This window comes from Copidosoma floridanum, unplaced genomic scaffold (assembly GCF_036245765.1).
Source record: "Copidosoma floridanum isolate Cflo_tuat_1 unplaced genomic scaffold, Cflo_Japanese_pri ptg000011l, whole genome shotgun sequence".
Classification (NCBI taxonomy): domain Eukaryota; kingdom Metazoa; phylum Arthropoda; class Insecta; order Hymenoptera; family Encyrtidae; genus Copidosoma; species Copidosoma floridanum.
The window spans coordinates 8,797,708-8,815,498 of NW_028321888.1; the positions used below are offsets into that span (position 1 = coordinate 8,797,708).

The 17,791-nt window shown below is 44.6% G+C and overlaps 1 protein-coding gene across 1 annotated transcript in view; it reads left to right on the forward strand.

Annotated features, from left to right (window-relative positions):
- Positions 1 to 17,791, forward strand: part of retn (retained) — a 235,773-nt gene that overhangs the window by 203,823 nt on the left and 14,159 nt on the right. The window contains exon 4 of the mRNA XM_089589952.1: positions 7,791 to 7,863. Within this exon, the coding sequence (XP_089446078.1) occupies positions 7,791 to 7,863 (73 nt within the window). The remainder of the gene's footprint in view (positions 1 to 7,790; positions 7,864 to 17,791) is intronic.

Below are 17,791 nucleotides of genomic sequence, written 5' to 3' on the forward strand. Positions count from 1 at the left end.
GGGGCCACCCACCTCGATAAAACAGCGCTGAGCAACGCTTTGCAAAAGCTTATAAAGTGCGCGCTCCGCTTGCCAGGCTCTGCCGCTATACTACGAGTATACACTTGGAGAAAGAATTTTTTTTTTATGTGCGATGGTGCGCTGTGGATGGCGGCTTACAAAAACTCAGCCTTTGAGAAATTTATTGAGTACGATTGCAACAATTTATAAATCCTTGCTTTCGTTCTTCCAACTGGCAGTTATCTCCGTTGGTTAGATCCAAACATTTTTTTTTATTTTTTATTTTTTGTAAATGATCGTCTTGAAAATCTACATTTTGATCTACTTGAATGTTGATTGTTGGTAGATTTTTTTAAATCATTATCAACTGACAGAAGATCTGAATTTTCCTTCTTTTACTTCTTCTTGTGACTTTCTGATATTTCATCCAGAAAGTTTTTTTGCGCTGGTTGACTTAGTTACATGCCAAATGTTTGAGCAAAAAAAAATATTTGAAAAGTAGATTAAAAAATATACGAGAGGAATTTGTTATTGTATCGTTGACCCTTGATGATTACAAACGTTCCGTGGAATAATTAATCGCTGCACTTGATACTGGTGTCTCTAACTGCTCATCCTCGATTGAACACGTTTTTTTCCCTCCCACTCAGAGAATCATTTGATACATTTAATAATACACTAGCTACGAAAACTTTAATTGAGAGCCATCAGCACTACATCCACACGCGCGTATACATGTATTAACGACACAAGACGTATCAAAGAGGGTGGGGTGGAGGGAGGTGAAGGAGGTAGATGCAGGAGAATCAATTTATACCCATCAGCTTCTAATCAGATTTCTGTGAACCTATTCATCTCGTCCTCTCTTCGTTACTCTGCATAGATGCAGCTGCAAAGCAGTCCATAATCGATTCTACGATTCATAAATTAATTTCCATAAGCAGGACTCGGCATGATTAATTGAGAGAGCGTCCCTCTCCTCGAGACCAAAACCCAGGGGAGGGACAGACGAATCTTTGGTTGAAAGAGATCAATGGGATATATAGGCCTCTTGAATCTGCAATGTCCGGATGATGTCATAATCACAGCATCGACTATGATCTGAGCAAAAATAGTTTAGAAAAAACGAGTGGAGGAACCAAGCCGACTCGCAATATCTCGCTGTTGGCCAACTCGTGGCGCACAATGCCATGTGGCACAGAAATCCGTGTCGAGGGTGACGACACTCGCGAAAATTTTATCCCCGACCCCCTTCCCCCCCGCAGTCTTGTTCGGCGAGTCGCGTCAAGCTCGTCTCAAAAATAGCAGGACCGTCCGTTCCGCGAATCCACTGGCCGTTCGACATAGTGGCCAAGCTTGCAGCTGTACCCCAGCAAACGCAACGCGGCAACGTCAGTGTCTACATTTAATTAATCATCGCCGCGACCCCGCGCATCGCCTGGATTAGACGACCGGGTGTGTCCAATCGTCCCGGCACGTTGTCGACCTCTAAGAGTACACCCCCACGATCGACACGAGCTTCGCGCCATTCCAATCTGGATAAACTTCAAAACGCACGAACAAAGGTCGTCCAGCTTCGAGCTGGTTGGTACTGGGATCCTGGAATGCGTTCCTTTTGGTTGTTCCATCCATGAGTACCAGCAATGTATGTGCACGTGTTCATACGAATCCTCAAACCGGTGTAATCTCGCAACCGAGTGCGCCACAGACACGAGGATAAAACGTTTGCGTTGGCCGGTCGCCAGGTCCGCCGTTCCGCTTGAACGTGAGCTCGACTCTCGGGCAATAACGCACGGCCTTGTTATAGCTCGCCGGTCGCAAAAGAAAGAACCCGACTGACAACTCTCTCTCTCCCCACATCTCGCCACTACATCATCGGTACAGTGTCGCGGCAGTACGGTGTTTTGACGCGCCCTGCATCTCCCGTGTAGTACTTGCTCGTCAATCTTTTATCATCCGTTTCGTCCACCAAAACGCAGCCCAGTTTTGACTCGATTATGAGGATCGAGGTCCCATACCCGTGTGGAGTGCGACGACGGCCCGTCGGAACGAAAACAACCGTATTAGCCCTCCCTTCTTTTTCTGGATACAATCGGTGCGGATTTGTCCCTCATGTGGAATTAGTCGCTTCTTCTTATGTTGTACCTATCTGTTCGGCCTCCGTTATCTCTATCCGCTTACACGGATAAAAGCCGGGCGGATGCCGAGGCGATTGATTTCCGGACTAAAGCCACCGCTCGAGTGTTGGCCGTGGATTGCGCCGGCACCTTCTCCGCGATCCATTGTCCGCCCTCCCCCTCGCGTATAGCTCCGGAATTACCGAGAGAGCTGCAATTATCACCGATCCTCCTACTCCTCCTCCTCACTTTCCCACAGGCGTCGCTGGAACGGCAAATCTGTTTCCCATCCCCGACGGGATTGCAGCCGACTCGAGGCTTTTATTGCTTTTTCAAGACAAACGCACCACCCAGACATATATATATATATATATGTACGGGTAAACACTCCTACATCTCCATCGGCTCTTTGTGCTTGGCACTGCCCAGGGGACAATCGTTTCTCCGGCGCTTTATTTTCGCTCTCCATACTTCCCCACGAGCGATGTCGACCACGCGTCCTCTTTCCTATCTTTTCCTCTATCGCGCGAAAATGACTTTTTTTTTTTTTTCAAATTCCCCGCGAGCAGTTGTAAGGGCGGCTAGAGGTGTTTGGTACGATGAGGCAGAGAAATCAATTCGTCGAGAGATGACTTTTCGGAACTACGTTTGATCGCCGTGGAGGTCGGTGACGGACCGATCGCCTGCCTTTTTTATGGCGTTTCGCGGTATACGGACGTTAAAGGATCGAGACCCCGACCCTCCGTTTCTCTCTCCGCTCGTTCGAAATCTTCCGGTGCTTATTATTGCCGGCCGATTCGGGGGCTCGCAGCACCGACTGGGTGGTAGGATCCGGATTTTCGTTACATAAAATTTTTCCATTATTCGATGCGCTGATCGGTAGTCTTGGGAAAAAAACTTTTCTTTGGTAGATCTCCTCAGTGGCATTCACCGAGCATGGATTATATTCGAGAAAGTGAATGAACGAAACACCTAGCTTGGCATGTTTTGTTCATTTGTTAAAAATTGCCCTGTGTCGTGGACAATTTGGGACAACTGAAATACAAGACGTAGTGATGAGTTTATGATCGTAAATTTACGTCAAATCTGATAAAATGCAACACGAAACAATGCCACCAACGTCATATATTTCTCTAACTCGTAAGTTAAAAGTATTGCGCTACGAAATGACAAACATCCGAGCTCTATAAATGATGTATTGGACTCGGAGAGAATAAAACTCGAAGCCTTGTACTCCAAAGTTGAATCAGAGACCCCCACTTGAAATAGCCAAAGTTTAATTTTCTGAAAATTCTTGAGTTTTGTGAGGAACTTTTGAAAATTAAACTGTGGCTCATTCCAATTTCCGAGCTCTGATTTCTATCTTAGAAATGCTCCCTCACTCCAATCCACAGTGAAAGCTTACGCTTGCATAAAATATCCCAAGTTGAAATTTTTCATAATATTACTTTTATAAGGAGCTACAAAAATTTATAAAAACCAAACATATTTTTTAAGTATAAGTAAAATGAGCTCTAAAAATAATTGTTGCTTGTTTTATCCCTCATGGCGTGATACATGCAGTATTTCTACGATCTTAATAAAATAATTTTATCAAAATAGTTTTCGAAATTTTATAGAGAATATTTATTTGAGGTCTTTCCTGAGAATTTCATATTTAATCTCAATAAAGATTTATGGAGCTCGGGCATTTACAACTTCATAGCACGACACTTGTAAACCGTGAGTAAGAGGTTCCAGCTTTTTATTACACTATCAAGTTGGGATTCATGGGTATCTTGGCTACTAGCATACGAGTTTGAGGTGACTCAATAGCTGTAATTTCATAAAAAAAATGAAGCCCTCGTATTACCAAATTTTTTTCCGTGCATCATTTGAACATCGTCACTCTTACAAATTTCATATTTTCAATAGTAATGAGAGTCGCTTTTATACTCATATAATATTATGTCAACATAAAAACTTTCTCGTAAATGAACATTGAGTGGAATTCAGTTCCTCACTCCTTAAAACATAGCACCGCATTGAAATCAAAAGTAGTATCAGTTACTTTAACGTTCTTTAACAATTGAACAATTAAAAAAAATTATTACACCAAATTAGTGATAAACGTAAAAAGTCCTTTATTTGTTTTCGAACAAAGAAATATACCACTTACGAAAGGTGTTGACGAGACTTTCTGCTTTCAGACCGTCATTAAAACATTTATGCATCAGGTAATCCTAGTAAAATTGGCTTTAACTTATCATCACAATTGACAAATTAGGTTTGAATTATGCAAATTGTCCCGAATTGTCCACACAACCATACTTAGTTTACAGAGTCTCCGATTTTTAACGTTGCATCAGAGATGATTAGGAATAATTTTGGAAGCTCGTTAATCGCAACTGATTTTACGTGTAATTACCTATACAGCGAATCCAATAATGATCATGCAAATAGATAATCAATAATTTTAAAGTATTGCGATACGTTATCCATATCGATCATGATATGGAATCGCAAGTGCGCGTAATTAATATTAAGGTACGCTTTATATGATAGCTTCGGACTTTGAATTTAATCCGCGCGCTGTTGCGTCTTTTCTTATTAAAACTGTATCCATTACTTTTGAGGTAGGCATTGTGACGACTTATTCATTGGTATTTGGCTAAAAAAGTTAGAAATCCATGAACTTAACATCCGTAGTTTTTACCTAATTACTGTTGATGGCCAATTTGCGGATGGTCGGCAAATACATTTCATTTAAAATCTAGCGGTTCAAAAACGTAATATTTGAAAATCTTAAAATTTTTCAACCGTAGTAATAATTTGGTTGCTGTAATTGATACACACAAATTACCAGTTAGATTCAGTCAAAAACAATTTCTTTACATTAATGCAGTTTTTGGCAAGAGAGTATCAACCCGTAGATATTATGTTTCTGGCTCCATTGACGCTTACAACTCCCAAATTGTACGTTGCTGTGGAGTACACATTAAATTTATAGGAAAGGTAGGTTGCAGCTTAGTATCATTGAAAGGGCAATCGACGCCACTGTTTGAAAGCTGTGAATCACGTAGCCGTAAGCCATTTCACCATCCATGAAACTTTGCCTAGTACAATATATTGGCTCTTGTTCGCTCTTTCTTTCCATTCGGGACGAGCATTCCTCAAATTATACTCCTGGGAGTCCGGGAAAAGTCCGAGGATCCCAAATTGCTAGATCTGTAGAAACCCCGACCTGAATTTTCACATCCAAACTGATTATTGCCGATAACCATTACCACCTTGCCCTGCCGGTGCATTCAAAGAATCAAGCTCCAACTCGTACTTTACGTTGCTCGTGCACACGTTGACAATTAAATAGAAATGAAGATCGGACAACAACGTGCGCAACGGATGTGGTCTCTCGTGATCACAGATTTGCGATTGCAACACGACTAAGTACAATAGACGGCCAGATATTCGCGAGCCCTTCGCGGCTTGAGTGGCACTGAAGTCACGTACTTCAGGCCGTCTACTGTGCCTTTTGTGCGCGTGCATATATAAGATTTTCAAGAAGACGGCTCGCAGCTCGATCAACCGGACTTGACCGACAAGTTGGCCTCAGAGAGACGCCCAAACGATCATCGGGGCGGGCAGGGGAAGAGGGTGCACCTCGGCTCTTCGCTTCTCTCGTCGAGGGGGAGAACGGGGCCGAGCAGCGGCCGGTCCGAGGGCGTGACCGCGCCTCATGAAAACTTGAGCGCGGACTCGACAAATGAATAGAAGGACTGATTGCGAGCGATCCGACATCGGCTCGATCATTTCTCAACGAAACGTCGTTTAGACGAGCCTGAGCCCCCTCCGCCGTAACTCCTTCTCCACCCTCCCGTTAATTGCGCTCGACTCCCTTCGCTCCTCCGGGCCCCTCCGTCTGATCGATTCTCGCGATAATTATTCGGGGGAAGCACCGGCGAGCTTGACGTGCGCGCCTGATAAAGCGAGCTGCTCGAGAACCTACAAAAAAAAATTGCCTGGCGCCGGGCGCTTCGACCTACGCGTATAAGAATTGTAACAGAAAAACTGCACTCGGTGACGATGATTGAGCGGTGGTTACTGGCACCGCGGTTTCATTTGATCAATCAACGCGCCAAGAGCTCTCTCCTTTCCTCATCCCAGCTGTCCTATTGTACGGTTTAGCTTTCCATCTTTCCCGATCCCTATGAGCATGGCCGTGCGAGAAACACCACGCAGAGGGCGACTACGGGTTTCTTAGGGACATTGCACGAACGAGTATTGAGTTATTGGGTTGATGTCCCAATAGTCGGTCACTTTTTACTTTCATAGGTCTTTGTTATATTTTCAATTGGGTATATATACACGTTAATTTTTATTGAAAAAGTAATTGTTTAGTGTCCGAGTAACTACCCGATTCATCCAAGTTTTGTAAATTTGTATTGGAATATTGGAAAAACCAGCCAAATGATCGACTGTTGAGACATCGACTTTCTAAGTACGCGGCACACCAAAGCTACACCAAAGAGCCATCATCGGATTTATCTCGCGATGCTCGCAAAAACAGACGCAGTATACCCGCGGCAGCAGCGATACAGCTCATATTTATAATACGTGTATCACATTATAATATTACACGTGATGTGCGTCTATATATTATATATTAGTGCAGCTGCATGTGTAGCTTCAATAGTGGCCGTCGTTGGCCCGGGGCAGCGAGCGGCCGCAGCTTTTTTCCGTGCGCTCCAATCCAATCTCTCTCTCTCTCTCTCTCGAGTCGCGCGTGTATCATGCGTGTAGCGCGTAGCGTCGCGCGTGCACGAGGCCCAGAGGTTGGACGGCGCCATCAATAACCAGCGCTAACTAATCTGCCTGTCGCTGTGAGCGCACTAATTTTCTCCCCTGGCTGCCCTCCCCCCCTCCGCCGTGGCCCAGCGCCGCAGCGCGTGCATCATACGAGACCTACTTGATTATAACATCTAATCTTTGGGGCTTGCTGCCCTCCTCCGCGAAACAATCGCGGCGGGCCAACTGCATTATTATGCAGGATATTTCCTGCCACCGATTTTCTGACTTTCATGTGTTCTGAGGGTGCGGTTGGATGGTCCCCTCCAAGGTGACAGAGAGGTTTCATCACGTAACCTTCTCTAATCCCCGTCTCTCTTGTTTTTGTGTCTCCTTTCGTCGTCCTTTCGGGCGATTCTGCCCATCTCCATTGAATGTACACTCTAAGAGTTTAAAAAAAAAAGAAATAGTGGTATAAAAGCCTCACAGAATCTGAAAAATTTAAATCCAGGGACCATCAGTGTGCGTGTGTCTACAATAAGACCAAGTATGAGATCTGTTGAAAATCGCTTACAGTTATCACTGACATTGAGGTGGTAATATGCTACACGTAGGTACCTATATATTACCATAAATAAATTAAAAAATAGGAGAAATAATGACTTGATTCAAAAATAGATTGACATAATATGTAGGAATTAGCAAATTGATCATTTAACAACTGATCTCGCGTATCAGGGATAATGGAAAATTGAAAGATGACATTCATGTAAAATGTACGAATCTGAATTTATTTTTAACATTTTTCTCGAGTTGTCGAGAAGGATTTTGTTGTTTGTGCTGGTGAAAATCATACCCATGTGCATTCTCTACCCTATCATTAATACTCTTTTCGTTTTTTTGTTGCAGCTGTACGAAATAAATGACGATCCAAAGAGGAGAGAGTTCCTAGACGATTTGTTTACGTTCATGCAAAACAAAGGTAAGTTACGTACTCATTAAATATATATGTTTTATTGATTACGTGTCAATCGCGCATAAGGCATTTCATCTCTATCTAGTATAATTTACGATACACTATTTGCACCTATAGAGGAGATGAAGAAATCCGTAGTTCTTCGTAAGATTTTCTTTTGCAATCGTTTGTCATTGAAAGGAACATGTACTTACTTTTAACATTATTTCAATGAAAATTTTTGTCGATTAAACACGACAGCGCCTATTATTGCGGGCCTGTAGATTCGCCAACCAAAAGGAAAGCAACAATTATTCGTATTTACAAAAATACTGCCAAATAATACACATATATACATGCATGAGACGTTTCACAATAACCGTATTATCATGTGAAGCAGGCATTTGAAACAATGCATCAAGTTATTTTCCGTTTGATTTTTTTTTTTTTTTGTAATAGTTTAGAATATATTTTTGTCAATTTGATTTCGAGATTGAGTCCAAAAAATTGATTGCGTTTTCGTAAATTCGAAAAACAAGCCAAAATGTCATCACTGTAACGCGAAGCTTTTGAAATTTGCATTTTCTCCGTCGTATGGAACCTTATGGCACTACACTCGCAGATTTTTACATGAACGGCTCGATGGAAAACCGCCACCGAGTTTTGCTGCATTAGTAATACTCTTACAATACGATAATATGAACTACACACAGTAGTAGGTGGAGTGGACTACCTTGTAACGGGTGATACTTTGTCTCGGTTAACGTTACGAATTACGGGTATTCGTTTACCGCATGGGTACGTCAGTGGAGAGGGCCCACCATAATTTTGATGCGTAGTTCCATTCCTCGCACCACCATCCGTCCGAGGTATATGCTATCAACAAATGCTGCCATCACATATCCTTTTCGGGCAAAAATCGACCGTGTCTAGGTGCACCTGCGTCATACAGGTAAAATAAAACGTGCACCATCGAGTCAAGCCGTACGGTGATGGGGCACCGATGTAAGCGCTATTGTCATATATAATATACTCGTGTACCGATATACGCTCTCACAAGCCGCGCAAAGTGCGTTTCAGTGTCAAGGTGTCCCCCGCCTCGCCCCGATGATCTCCCAATTACGCGACGCCCGAGAATTACCATAAGCCCGATGCTGGCGGAAGTGAGCTCCCCTCCCCCGGAATCCCCCGAGGAGTCGTTGGGTGTCCTCCCGCAACAGCTCCTTCGCGGCGCTCCGTTTTCCCACGGCAGCCGTGTCGTCCCCACGGGCAGGAACTCGCGATGCGGGCCGAGGCAGGGCGTTCGTCGCAGTGGGACGGGCTGTGATGGCTGCGAGCGTGCAACGAGCTCTCGATACACCTACACTTGTCTTTGACCATTAGTGCCTTATTCGAGAAACGTTTGCCTCCGCTCGAGCTGGTGAACGCGGCGTTTCAATTTTTCCTTTGGCGTTTGCGAGAGTCACCAACATAATCATGTACAATGATTATTATTACTGTTGTTGCTGTTGTCCCTGCGTTGTCTGCAGCATTGATCGATTTCTTTTGTGGAAAGAAAATATTTATTTTTACCCTCACAGTTTTTATTCGAGCACCAACGCGCGAATGGTGCAGATGACCTTTATGATTTCATTTTCGATGTTGATAGTTGAACAATTACTGGTATAACAATGCCAACTGATAAAAACTACTGTCAACCACACGTGGCCAACTCAATGACCATTTTTCGCAGTGCAAGTCCAAATTTGGGTATACTGACCTACGACTTCTCGTTACAATCTGCATTGTAAAACTAGATCTGTCTTTTTTGGGTTATTTATTAATTATTTGACGCCTCACCTATTGACATTTCTCATTTTTGTACGTCATCCGGCACATCATAGTCTTTTTACACAAAAGACAACTCTTTTTTTTTATCATTATTATTTAAAACCAATTTTTATTCACGAACATTCGTAAACTTTGTTTTATTTTATCACAATAATTTTTATCATCACGACAACGGTTTTCGCCATTTACGCAGAAAATTCATTTGCTTTTATTACCATTTGGTAAGTTAATGACTCTATGTCATAAATGGACAAAAAAACGCATTTAAATATTTGAAAATAAAATCATATAAAGAATTTGTAAATACATTAGTGAAATGCACTTAAAATGACTTGGTTTGCTTTTAAAGATTTTTCAATAAAAGTACAAACTGTGTGCATACTTTGTACGGATATGCCTACGGTACACGAATTAAACTAATCAACAAACAGTTTTAACGAAACCTAAGTAAGATTTTGTATAAGGTGTACATAGAGATAAAAACGTACACGCCGCGTTCTCAAGGTTCTGAATAAAAAGATCGGGTGTGGAAAGTGTTTTTTTCGTTTTGATCAAATAATTGCTCAACTGTAAAAACACAATTAAAATAAAGAGCAGAGTTTTATCAAACATTGTGGAGCGTACCTACGTGACGGCCATGTAAGGGTCCCGACGAGCAAATTCATTGATTTCGCTCGGCACCGCGGCTCACTTCAAAAACCAATGAAATCCGGTTCCTCGGACTTTCGAGCAAAGACAAACACACAAGACGACTCCTCCTCGGCTCGCTGCCTCTCGAGACACCGGGCGCTGAGTAAACGAATGATTCGTCAAATTTTTGACGTTTCTTTACAAATAAATGAGCCGAGGAAAAAACGAAGGAAGAAAGAGACGGAGAAAGCGAAAACAGAAAAAGGTTGGCCCGCTGAGTACAGGAAAAACAACCGCGTGCACGTGTCAAACGAGGCTGGACCGATAGCGCGAGTAAGCTCCGAAAAATTCATCATCCGACCGCAGCCTGTGAACGAGCTATTATTAGAGACTTGCTCTCTCGTAAGCTGATCTCCCTTGCGTGGCCAAAACTAATGTAAAACCAGCACTTTCGATCGGAAGATTGTCCGATCACCGATGGTGCAGCACTACCGTTCGGAGATCAGAGGATCAGAGGCGAAAGTTGGCCAAAAGAGGGACGAGTACCTACGGCCGCGCTGGGGGTTGGGGAGGTACCCGTGGCCCAATTACCTCCAATTATCGTTGCTGGGCCGCACCGGCGTTACAATAATAGTATAGCGCGGACGCGCGTCACGGTGAGGCAGAGATGGAGAAATAGAGGGACGTCGCATCTTCAAGCGGCTGATTGATGGAGTCGCCGCGTTTATAATTAGAAGCGCCACGCGACTTGGCTTCCGGTCTCGGCTCCGCTGCATAACGCGTGTCGAGTTTCCAGCGTCTCACCTATTCCAATCACCAACCTTTCCTCCCCCCCCCCCAAGTATTGTCTGTTCGACTTTTACCTCCCCCTTTTCACTTGGGCCCCACTTTGGAGTTTTGGTCCGCAGTTGTCGCACGCTATACTCACCTTTTGCCGGGGATCTGCTTCGATAAACGGCGCATCGAAAAGCCGGAGTGACAATTGACCCGTTATCTCTCTTTTTAGTGCATAACTTTAATGTTAACCATACATATAATCAACCAATGTACTGTTGGGTGAAATTTTTCCATGGACGGGTCCTTATAATTTCCATTGGTTGTGCCGTGTGACAATATTTAGAAGGAAAAGTCCATTGACGCCGGTATGAAAGTAAAATTGATTACTCCGTGTCTTGTCCTTGATCGCAACAATACGCGCCGCACGAAAGAAGAAAAAAAAAGCCCGTGAAGCCACCCGTGCACTTCTCGACGTCGAGCAATTAATTAAGTTCCAGCGGAAACCAAAAAAATAGGAAGGATGCAAGGTATACGGATGGATCGCCTTCTCTTATTTCAGCTCGAATTACGATTCAATTACGCGATTGTATCAGCCGCAGTGCAACATATATGTATATAAACATACGCGCGTATACGTGTATACCAGTGTCGGCGAGGCATTGCTATCAGCCCCGAGAGGATGCATCGGTCGCATAAAAATCATATGGCCTCGTCCCTTCCGAGAAACTCGATCGATACATATTGATCCACGATATTGCGAGTTGGCAAACAGACCTCTCTCTCTCTCTATCCACCCCCACCCCCTTCACTTGCATACCTGCCTGGCTTGTATCACTCGGGCGTGAGTTAAAAAGAAAAACGCCCGCCACGGAGGAGAAGACACGGGAAAGGAGAGAGAGAGAGAGAGAGAGAGAGGAAGAGAACGGCGAGCGCGAGAGGAGCATTCAGCACTTATTTATCGTTTATAGGGTAAGGAGGAGCGGACGGGAGATGATGGGAAGGAAGGGGGGGGGAGACTTCTAGCACCTCTGGACCATTTCAACTTTTATATACCTCTCGCTCCCTCGGTTATAAATCTCGAGCCATTTAATATGCAAATCTTGTACCCCCCCTCCCCCGGCCCCTTTCTTTCGCTCTCTCGGCTTCTCCTGCGGCTGCTGCGAGTATATATATATATATGCTCTTTTTACTTCGCGAGTACGAAAAATGTCGGGGGGGGGGGATAATGGATCGATGCATAATTTGATTATGTCATTAGTTGTAATACGTATTGGCTGCCCTGTGGGCAAACTCCCTCGAGACTCGTATCGACCGAGATAAAGTGAAAGATTTAAGCGGGCCCCGGCTCTATGAATTATAATGTGCGGAAATAAATTTGCCGAGCCGTGTCCGTGTGTTCCAATGTACGGGCCAGCCATTGTCTTCGACGGCCGTGCACCCCATGGCTTTCGTTTTGCTTGGAGTCCCATAGCAACACTTCATAATTTAAACATTAATTGCACTCCGACTTTGATTACGGGATAAAAGGTATCCCAAAGCCATCACACATTCTCATCAGATTGCATTGTTTATCATCTCTGTGAAATAAAACAAAAACAAAAACAGCTTGAACGTCGCTCGTTGTAGATATAGCAAGGAAGGGGATACGAGCCGTCACAATGGATGGAAAAAGACCCCAAAACAGTCATGTACAGCTCCGAAACTTCAGTTGAAACGAAATTGATTTTTCATTAATCACGTCATCGGTTTGGTACTGTATTTGACCGAGGAAAAGACAATACGGAATGATTGTAAGAAGCGCAACATATGTGTTGGTTGCTCAACCATTAACTACCAGCATACATCCGAAATAAGTATATTTTTATAAAGTGTAAAAACATGCTCGGGTTGTCAACGCGATGACAATTTTTTCCGCAAAGTATGATTGAAAAAAAGAGAGTGGGGTGGGGTGGGGGGAGGGAGCAAAAGCACCCGATACAAAACACGGAGATAATACGCGAAAGCCGGCGAGCGATGCGAATGCGTGACGGCGATAAAGCCTCGCTGAAGGAGGGAGAGAAAAGTAGCTCTTTTGACTCGCGAATCGGGCTTTGTTCCACGCGGCAAATTATTTTCCATTGGACTCGGGCCGCGAAATGACCGCGCTGTCGTCGATGAAACAAAGGCCGCTCGGTATGGGCGTCGGCGACGCGAGAGGCAAGTCACCGCGATTTTTCTTTTCGCGCGCCACATTGTTTCCGTGTTTTTGCGCCAGAAGCACGTACGCCCGTTCGGGTCTCGGGGCTGCGACACACGTCGGCTGGAACTCTCTCGTTGGATATTCATAATACTTTCTCGTTCGCACTTACGCGAGAGCACCCAAATCGACGCATGCGCTCTAATACGCACAGATCCATTACGTATGAGTTATGCGTAAAGGTCCACCTAGCAATGCCTCAAGAAGAAAATTGCTTTTGTGAATTCCCGTCAATGGGCAAATGTTTCAAGTTGTACAATTCCGTTAAATTACGCATTCGAAAAGTTGAAAATATAGCAAAAAACCACTTGACGGTAACTTGTTCGATTGTTGCCGTCGCGGAAACGATAAGGATCAGCGGCTTGATTTTTTTCCTCGAGTACTTGAGCGATGATAAAGCACATGGGTTGCCAATCGACCAAACAGCCACATAGAGCCCGTACTCGGACGAGATCTTCGGAGGGGGGCGGGAGAGTCGGGGAAAAGAGGGGTGCAATCCTTCTGGCCTCGGCTGTGCAACGCGTATAATCCAGAGTTGGTAATCCGAATGGCACTACAACAGCAGCGGCATTGAGGGCCGGCGCACGAGTCCCAAGGGGGAGCATTCCGAGAAAAGCGGAGGGACACCAGCAGTGCGGCGTCGGGTCCGTTTTACGATTTGCTCGTCAATGAGCTCTCGGCAGACTATATGATGTTGGTATTGGTCCGACGGTGAGCCATCGCCTCTCCATCACCGTGTGCTGTACCAGAATGGGTGTATATGTGTACGTATGTATACATATATACGTACGTATCCGACCCCAAAGATTCGATGAGCAGCGGTCAGGGAGGGAGAGAGAGAGAGTGCAGCTACACCTACACGTTATTATGCTTGCACGTTTTTTCGCCTGCTCGCGTGCTGGGACCAGACCGATCTTTTCTTCCATTTACACGAGGAAAGTGCCTGCCGTTTCGTCGACGCACTTTTTCATCTTCCGGTCGATTGTTTATTGGGACAGATGGCAGCCAGTGGACAGCCGTACGACCTTGCGATTCCCGGAACTCTTAATCCCGGTCCCCTGGAATTGCCTGCATTTTTTCCATGCGCACCATTATCATTTTTATCATTATCATCATTTTTCTTTTTTCCACGTTTTTAAGTGAGAGTTGCTTCACAGTGCAAATGTTTTTAACATCACCATTGAATTCCCCACTGGATATGTAGAATGCGTAGGGAATATTTTTGCCAACGTGTTGCCGATAGTCTCATCGCTTGCAATAAGTGTGTGGCCAAAAGTGAGATTTTTCATAACTTCAATATTACTTATTCCTGACGATTGCTTATACGATGTGAAAAATTGTATTTTCACTTCACATGTTTTTAATTATTTACTTTTCCTGCTTCATGAGTACATTGCCATTGTTTTTTTCTTTTGTATCGAATAACATAATTACTGTATCAAGTTTGGAAAAAAATACATCACATGTTTCGAACACTATAGTCCTCTACTGCATGTGTCATTGAATTGATATGATAATACGTGTGCTGCTCGTCAAACTCATAGGCCCATAGTGTGGGTGCGTCAAGAGGCTAAAAAACTGAGTAAAAAATAGACGCTGTTTTCTTACTTTCAATTATATCAGGTGAAAAATAAAGAACAAGGTCATTTTAAATGACTATTCTATGCGAACAATACAACCACACCCTAGATGCTTCAGGACAAATTCGAACCTGGATTATACCGAAATCATCGATTGTTTGCTTACGCGCGTCAGTCTTGCACTTTTTTAGTATACGTTAAAAAGTAAACAAAAGCAAATGATCAGTGGTGGTTTGACGATGAGAGGTGTACGGGGAAGGGGGATCTTTTTCTTTCTCGACATAGCCCTCGACATCTTGACTCTGTCGGCTGTATTTTATTTTTCGTGCCATTTTGGAGATTGAATAATCCGCCCGACTCTTCAGGGGCGGTGCTAGCTCACTTAAGGAAGAAGAGGACAATTTACAAAAAAAAGTTGAAATAACCCACCTTTCTATGTACAACTCCACGCAGCTGCCAGAGGGGGCAGAAATCATTGTAACGATGTACGATCAAGTCACTTTTTTATTCAGTATACGTAAACGACGCTTCATCGCAGCAGCCCCTCGCGCGAGCCCTACAATCGTCCTCGCCTCCCCCTCGAGCGTATCCTCGAGCTGTCAGCGGTTGATTACCAATGAGCCCCCGCCCGATCGAGCTATTGGAATAACTACGGGCATCATCAATCTTGGCTCGGAAAAACAAATAAAAGGAGGTCACTGCTCGAGCGTGAAGCCGGCGTGCCGATGATAACACCGGCTGTTGGAATTTTCGGGATGCACTACTACAATGTTTGTGTTTTTAACGCACCGCGTCGAATAAGGGTTCCGTTACTGATGCAAACGCGCCGTTGATTCAACTAAAACTCGGCGGCACACCCCGATCGGCACGCGCGTCGCGCTTTTTCATTTATCCTCCGCGTACGGAATTCATCCTTCATTGGCTTTAATATCGCGCGAGGTGCTCGCATGCCGGGCACGTCCTGGCTGCAAGCGCCTACATTATACGTACGGGGTATACCAGGAGCAGTTAGCGCGATGACGCTTGCAAGTTCCGCAGTGGCGTTCTTGCTCTCGGAGCGTCGGGGGGACGGGGTAAAAAGAGCAGGATCATCAGTTAGCGAGGCGAGTGACGTAATTGTCGAATTCTTGCGAGCTCGGGTCTTGCCTTCGAATTAGCAGTGAAGTCGATGCCGGGCGGGCGCGCTGTCAGCCGTCGAGGGTTTCTGGATGAGGCGCACCCCCTCCACGAGCCAGGCTACCGGTCGAGCGCGCTACGAATTTCTCTAATGCCTGTGTTCGACGTGGAGCAGACGTTGGCACGTAAATGCGAGCTGCGATAAATAACTTGCCACTTTTTTTCCTTTTTTTCTTTCACCTCGCCTCGTTTGCTGCGATGCCAAACTTATGCGGTTACGTAACAACGAGAGCTTACTCAATGTAACAGCGCGACACCTTTTTATTCGTGCTTTCTGAAAAACATTTTCGGAAATTTCATAAAATGTATGTACAAGTTGAAATTACGATTTACGATAGAGATAGTCTTTAAAGAAATTATTAATATTACTTTCATTTGTGTGTCCGAAGTTTTTAGCCCCCTGCACCGAAAATCGACATGATTTACAAACATCAGTGTGGACTTGGCAGAATACAAAAATACAAGAATCCTTGAAAATGTGTTTACCATCGGATACTGCTTTCTTTCATATATTTCATAAAATCGAATTCACACTTGAATTTATAGAGCAGGTGGAGTACTCATAAAAAATTATGTTTGTCGCTTCCTTTGTACGTGTAAAAATGCAAACCCATACATGAAAAGAGCTTTTCGTCAAAATACAAAACTATCAAAGGTGCCCTCTCACACTAGCAAACGTGTAAAATTGTATGTCATTACTTGATGCTGTCAATTCAAGTAGCTCGACTGAAATTTGAGTTCTTGTAAGTATTTCATACCGAAAGACAGCCTCAACCATACAAGACAAAGTCAAGTTATTATTTCATGGGGTTACGGTTGCTCCTATAGTCTTTAGGGACATTTGAATAAAAATTTAACGAGTGCTATGTTCATGCCTCGAAACTATTGCGCGGGTTGAAAAAGTGAGTCGCTCGCGAATCGAATGAATAACCGATCGAGCGAGATATTAAAGAACCCGTCGCAACAGCCACGAGGGGGGGGGGGGCACAAGGTGTAGGTGTACGTGAAACCAAAGGGTGAGGGAGGAAGGGGGTGCTTCTCCGCGCGTTCGCCGTGGCCCGAGAGGAGTGAATTACGAGGCGTCGGGAAGAGAGAGAGGAGGGGGAGCAAGTGCGCGATGCGCGGATGCTCGAGATCCCGCCGGGCTCTCTCGCCACCGAGTCCGAGCTAATTTGCTTATTAATATTTCACGGCGCGCCGATTGCTTTGGGGGGGCTCGTGATGTATGCCGATGTATAAAAATGCATCCTCCCATCTTCCGTACACGGTCCTTTCTCCGGGCTGTCTACCCCCGTCCCCCCCATTTGGATAACTATACAATAACAATAACATTTTTTTTTTTTTTTTAATTATCATCAACGACGGAGCTGTTAATATAATAATAATGTATACATCAATGATGTTACGAGGAAGAGTTACACCCGTACGGTTGTACTGTATGTACTCGTGCGTGGGAGACAAGTGTACGGTTGAAATGTCGTAAAGAGGCTCGTGAGATTGTCGTACCGTGGAGCTCAAAAGAGCGTGCCCGTGTATCAGAGTTGGCGTTAAGGGAGTTTCGGGATGACTGACGCGTTAAGCCACGGACAACATTGTGCTCGGCATCAAAGCGACGCGGGCGAGGGGAGCCGGAGGGGCCGTCCGATCGTGCGAGAGAGTCGCGAGCCTTTGAGGCGCCCGGAAAATAATAAAGAACACTCGAGTATAAGTACGCGGTAAAAGAGCT